The 5,665-nt window shown below is 49.9% G+C and overlaps 1 protein-coding gene across 1 annotated transcript; it reads right to left on the bottom strand.

The window, feature by feature from the left end:
• Positions 1–1,264: 1,264 nt before the first annotated feature.
• On the bottom strand, positions 1,265–3,729 carry spata2 (spermatogenesis associated 2; the record flags this gene model as incomplete). Its single annotated transcript, XM_079225714.1, has 2 exons — positions 3,370–3,729; positions 1,265–2,623 (listed from the first exon to the last, which is right to left on the bottom strand). Exons 1-2 carry the CDS (start codon positions 3,718–3,720, stop codon positions 1,265–1,267), a joined length of 1,710 nt encoding a protein of 569 aa, XP_079081840.1. The 5' UTR covers positions 3,721–3,729.
• Between the last annotated feature and the right edge of the window lie 1,936 nt (positions 3,730–5,665).

Raw genomic sequence — 5,665 nt, 5'->3', positions numbered from 1 at the left:
CCTTTGATCGCGATTCAATCCGCTGCTCGTAAGAGGAGACGTTTTCCATCCCGCTAAAAACAAAAACAACCCACCAGACGGGCTGCTTTGAAACCACAACATCACACTGGGTGGAATAAGATGAAGCCATTTGAGGTAGACAGAAACCACGTCGAGAGAAACTCCACGAAATCATGGAGCACGAAGGAGTGTAATGAAGGAGTGTAATGAAGGGAAATGGGAAGGGAGGAGGAGGAGGAGGAGGAGGGGCCGACACAACTAAACGGGCTATTCATCAGACAGAAGTCGACGCCACGCATCTTCCAATGTCTCAAGTCAACAGCAGCATTGAAATCAGAAACAATTGAGGGTTCATTTACAAGGCATAATCATTTTTAAATAGAATATATGGCGTCCGACCATTGGCTCAGTGCGTCTCCTTTCCTTTGAGACGTCTCCCACCCCGCAGACACAAGTGTACAACCTCCCACCCCGAAAGAAACCCCAATGCCAGACCTCATGCCCATTTAACAGTCTCACATTGTTCTAGAGAATAGAGATTAAAAATATATACTATTGACTTATTGACTTCCAGTGTTTTCTCCGTTTGTTTTTTTTTCCCTATTATTTTTCAAGTTTAAAAAGAGCTCCTGTGTCACGATGCAAGCTAGGAGGTCTTTTCTACACACACACTCACACACACACTCGCTCGCACTCACATATATACTGTATATATATATATATTATATATATAGAGGAATTTTTAGCTGAGAAGTTAGGCAAAGTATATATATATATATATATATATATATATATATATATATATATATATATATATATATATATATATATATATATATATATATATATATATATATATATATATATATATATATATATATTTATATATTCATTTGGACGGAATTCATTCAGAATGAGAAGGAAATAAAACTCCCTTTTCTCCAGTTTCCCTTTTGACGACAAAATTCAGCGGGGGGGGATTTGGGGGGAGGGGCTACAACATCACATGACTACTCCAGAGCAGGTAGCAAGGTAAACAGAAGAAGAAAGAGATTCAAAAAGGCCTGAACTTGTACAAGGCAGAGAGATGGGCGGGCGGCATGGCTCTCTGTGGCGTGTGCATTCCAGGGCGCCGCCGCCGGCGAGAGAAAAATGTACAAAGTTGGTGAGAGCGAAGCGGCCGTCGGATTAAAAATGAGCGGTTTTTAAACGGCAGCAGAGCTGAAGCAATTAGTGCGAGAGTACGGGAGGGAGGAACAGATATTCACCGGTACACCAGGTGGGATATGGTGCCGGTTTTGAAGTTGAGCTGATGGTTGGGCACGAAGCTGTGCTGCGGGTTCTTCCGCGTGCAAATATCCTTCGCGTACAAGCCCATGCACGAGTCACACGACACCTTGGAGCAGTTCACGCAGGTGTGCGACGCCCCCGGCTTGTTGCAGAAGCCGCACCGCGACCCGCCGATGCTCAGCCGGTCGACCCCGCCGCCGCCGCCGCCTCCGATCCCCTTCGGCGTCGTCAGAGCGACGGACTTGCTGGCGAACAGCTTGGCGGACATGAGCGGCTTCTCCGCCATCTGGGCGTGCGGGTGGGAGTGCGAGTGGGTGAGCGTGAGCGGGTGCGGGTGGGAGTGCGAGTGGGTGCTGGAGTAGACGGAGAGCTTCTCCTTGACGGGGATGTATCCGTCCAGGGGCCGCGGGGATTTGGGGTGGTAGTCCTGCAGGCCGCAGCACGGGGACGGGTCCACGTCGTGGCAGGCGGGGCAGAGGATCATGTCGCACCTCTGGCAGGACGCCATGGAGGAGCAGCCCAGACCGCAGCCCTGGCACTTCACGTGGCTGCCGTGGGCTTTGAGCAGCCACGCGTCCCTCCCGTCCCGGGGCTCTCTGGACGGCGGGCGAGAGGGCGTCTGCCTGCCCGTGGCCACGCCCCGCTCCGTGTAGAGGTCGATCTCATCCAGGGAGGACAGGTGGTAGGACGTGTAGGCGTCCGCCGGGGGAGGGGACTGGATGGGGAAGAAATCCGCCACGGGGCTGTAGGAAGGCGGCGCGGCCACGGAGAAGAGCGGAGCGGAGGTGCAGGGCCGGATGATCTCGTCCTTCATGTCCTCCTCTGCGTCCACAAACAGAGTCTCCTTCCGCAGGCTCAGCGAGGCCTTCAGGACCGGCTTGCTCATCGCCGCGTGCCAGTGGCCGGCGCCGTCCGTGACGTCCACGGACTTGGACGGCCGGCTCCCGCGCCTCAGGTGGTGTCCGTGCGGCCGCTCGATGTCCAGCGGCCGCACCGACAGCCGGGCCATGTCCGCCCCGAGGCTGTCGCGCCGGCGCAGCGCCTCGGCGCAGCCGGCCGCGTCGTCCCTGCAGCCCCGGCGGAGCTCCAGGGCCTCCATCTCCGAGGCCGAGCCGCGGGCCAGAGCCACCACCTCTCCCAGGAGGCGGCACTCCGCCTGGGCCAGGAAGAGCTCGAACGCCAGCTGCCGCAGGTGAGCGGCGCCCCCCGGGTGCTCCTGCAGGTGGAACTGAGAGTCGTGGTCGGAGGCGTAGCCGATGGTGCGCATTAGAGTTCGGAGCTCGGCGTCGGAAATGGCCGACTGCAGATGGTACACATACGGGCCGGTGAAGGTCTGAAAACAGAAATGGGTTAATTAGCGTCACCGTCCGCCAATTAGAAACAGCAACAAGAAAGCTTTGATGGCATATTCAAATAATTCAAAGTATAAGTTGTGTTCAACCAAAAGTACAAATATAAACATCTAACAGCTTTCAAACATTACCTCACATACAGATACAAAAGAAAAGTGTTATAAAAGTGTTGTTGCAGGTTCCAAATGTGCTTCAAACTTTGGTTTTCATATAAATACTGTACGGGTTTTGATTAGACAATAAACACTGAAACAAAACTACATACTTAACCTATTTGTATGTGAAATGTATTGCAGGATGGATATTCTGCTTGGATGCTAATGTTGCTGTGTTCTTTATAGCAGTTAATAAGGTAAGGGATGAACTTTGGACATTATACTGAACAACAGCAGCCTCTTTATAAAGATCGCTGCTCCCTTAACGGCCAGCGGCGCCGCTTCTTTACAGCGGCGGCTCGTCAGGGAAGATGTGAAGGAAAAAAAGATCTTGTTTCCACATAAAAGATGTGACCCTTTGAAGTGATAATTCACGGTGGGATAACCTGCATCTCTCTTTCTGCCACTCAAATATAAAAGATGCACTCCAAACTACTACAAATTATCCCATAAAAAGGTAATATTGCAATCCTTTTGCCAGTTGCTGTATTCTTTTTTCCTTTCTTCAAACTCCAAGAGTTAAATATTTCATTTGTTTTCAGCTTTAAGTGAGAACCCTAAGACAGCCTCACCTTGATGCATCTGAACTCCTTCTTCCAGGGGAAGAGCAGGAGGTTGGTGCAGATGGTTTCCAGCGTGTGGAAGGCTCTCTCCAGGCTCTTAATGTTGCCGCCTCTCTGACAGCGGAGGGAGTTCTCCACCACTTCATAGTAGCGCACCATCCGGAAGCGCTGCCCCGGGTCCGGCTGGTAGGCGCCCAGCAGCGCCGTGGCGGTGGAGAGCAGGGCCTCGCTGTCCTTGTGCCGGCCCCTGTGCCCCTCCGGAGCGGCTCTGGTCCCCGCGTACTGCCCTCCGCCCTCCAGGCGCCTCTCCAGCAGCGTCACGTACCTCCGAAACAGGTCCTCTTTTAGCTTGGCATCCATTATCGGCGGCGGACTGTCAGTCGGGCCGTTCTACTTTTCTGAGAGCGCCTCGCCCCTTTTAGCATTCTCTGCACCAGGGTGCCACATTCAAGCACCATTTTCGGTCACCATGATTCACCGCGAACGCTTCTGGCACACGCTCAACGCTAACAACGTCCCGGGAGAGGTGGGTTCGAGACTTTGCAACCCAATCAGCGGCACGTCCTTTAAAAAGAAGAGACGCGGTTGTTGTGGTGCTTTCAGTTGCCGTAGCTAGGCTGCAGCCCGTAGGGACGCCTTCTTACGGGCATCTCCGTTCTTTTGGCTCAAAGCCCCGACTCGCTCCGGGACAAACGGGGCCTCCGGTGCCGAGCTTTTGCTTCACGCTCCGTTAGCGCAGCGGCGCGTTTATTCCACTCCTCTGCTTCTTCTTCTTCTTTCAGCGGGTGCAGGGCTCAAGGTCACTCATCGTGGAGCCACAGTCGTGAAATCGTGGGATTCTTCTGAGCCGTCTCCGAGCTGGGAAGACACAGGAGAGGTTCATGGAAATGGAAATCTCTAATTTCTGATACACACACACACACACACACACACACACACACACACACACACACACACAGTTAGTGTTGAATCAGTTTGAGAGTAGTCTGTTCTCGCATGGCTCAAAACAGGAGGGGCATCAATGTAGGCATCAATATTTATCTAACACACACACACACACACACACACACTAGCTAATAGATTGGACTGATAAGACCACATCACGATGTATGCAACGAAGTAAAAAGACTGGATGAATTACAGAGAGCATTGGGATCAGGACTCACTGTTGACAGACAGTGAACGTGCAAAAAGAGGTTGCGGCACAACATCCATGCAGACCCTGGTCGCAGTTAGCGCAAATTAAGAGCGCAGTATGAGGCATGCGAAGGGATATGTATATACATATATATATTTATACGTATTGGTATAGCTTGAACCACATAACATGAGTGAGTGGTTCTGCTCCTGGACGGTTATATCCACCACACACACGCACACACTCCGAGTATCAGCTAAGCAGTGAACGCCCATTTCAGCGCAGCTGGCTAGCTAAACGTTTGCTTTAAGCTAGCAGGGCGGTCCATCGCTAGATATCTATCTTTATCCATCTTTAAGTCCATTATTTAAACATACACCGTCGTTGTGGCGTGACTCCTGTGTAATTTTGCTCATTGCTGAGATACCACGCCGTTTTATCGAGCCGCCACGAGCACATCTTACCTTTATAACAAGTGCTAGCCGCGGCTAGCTACGCCTCCTCCTCAGCTGTTGGAAATTCCCATCGTCCCAACGCGCATGCGCCCCGGTTCTGACAGTCCGTCAGCAGCGGGAGGGCCCACGTGCTGTTTGAGCCGGAGGGGGAGGAGCTACAGAGCACAAATACATCCCCGAATATACAGTATTTCTTCGGAAAATACATTTTTTTTATTTTTTAAATGTCGATATTATGTTTACTTTTCAACATTATTAAATATATTCATGCTCCAAGTCCATTTTCAATACAATTACGTTGTTTATTATAAATCGATTAATCATTTCAAGCAATAATAAAAGTCTCTTCAAAAGAAATGTGCCGCTTTCCTGTGAATATCGTTTTGGTTTTTAACTGTCACACAAAACAATATATTTCTAACATGTATCACCTTGTAATTGACAAATATGAATACAAAAATAAATAAAATAATAAAAATAAAAAAATAATAATGATAATGATAAATTGCTCATTTTTTTAAAGTGGTTAATTTTCGAGTGTATATACGTGTAACGGTTATTAACGGTCGTCCACACTGTTTTAAACAATACATTAAATATTGTCCGTTTGAGCGATAACTCCGCCCACAAAAACATAACCTGATGACGTCGTCACATGGGACGCCTTGGCTGAGGGGAAGTGGGCGGGGACTGTCTCAGCGAAGAAAAAGAA

This window comes from Taurulus bubalis (assembly GCF_910589615.1).
Source record: "Taurulus bubalis genome assembly, chromosome: 11".
Lineage (NCBI taxonomy): Eukaryota > Metazoa > Chordata > Actinopteri > Perciformes > Cottidae > Taurulus > Taurulus bubalis.
Note: the sequence above shows the minus strand (reverse complement) of the source record. Positions and strands in the feature narration are given on the sequence as shown.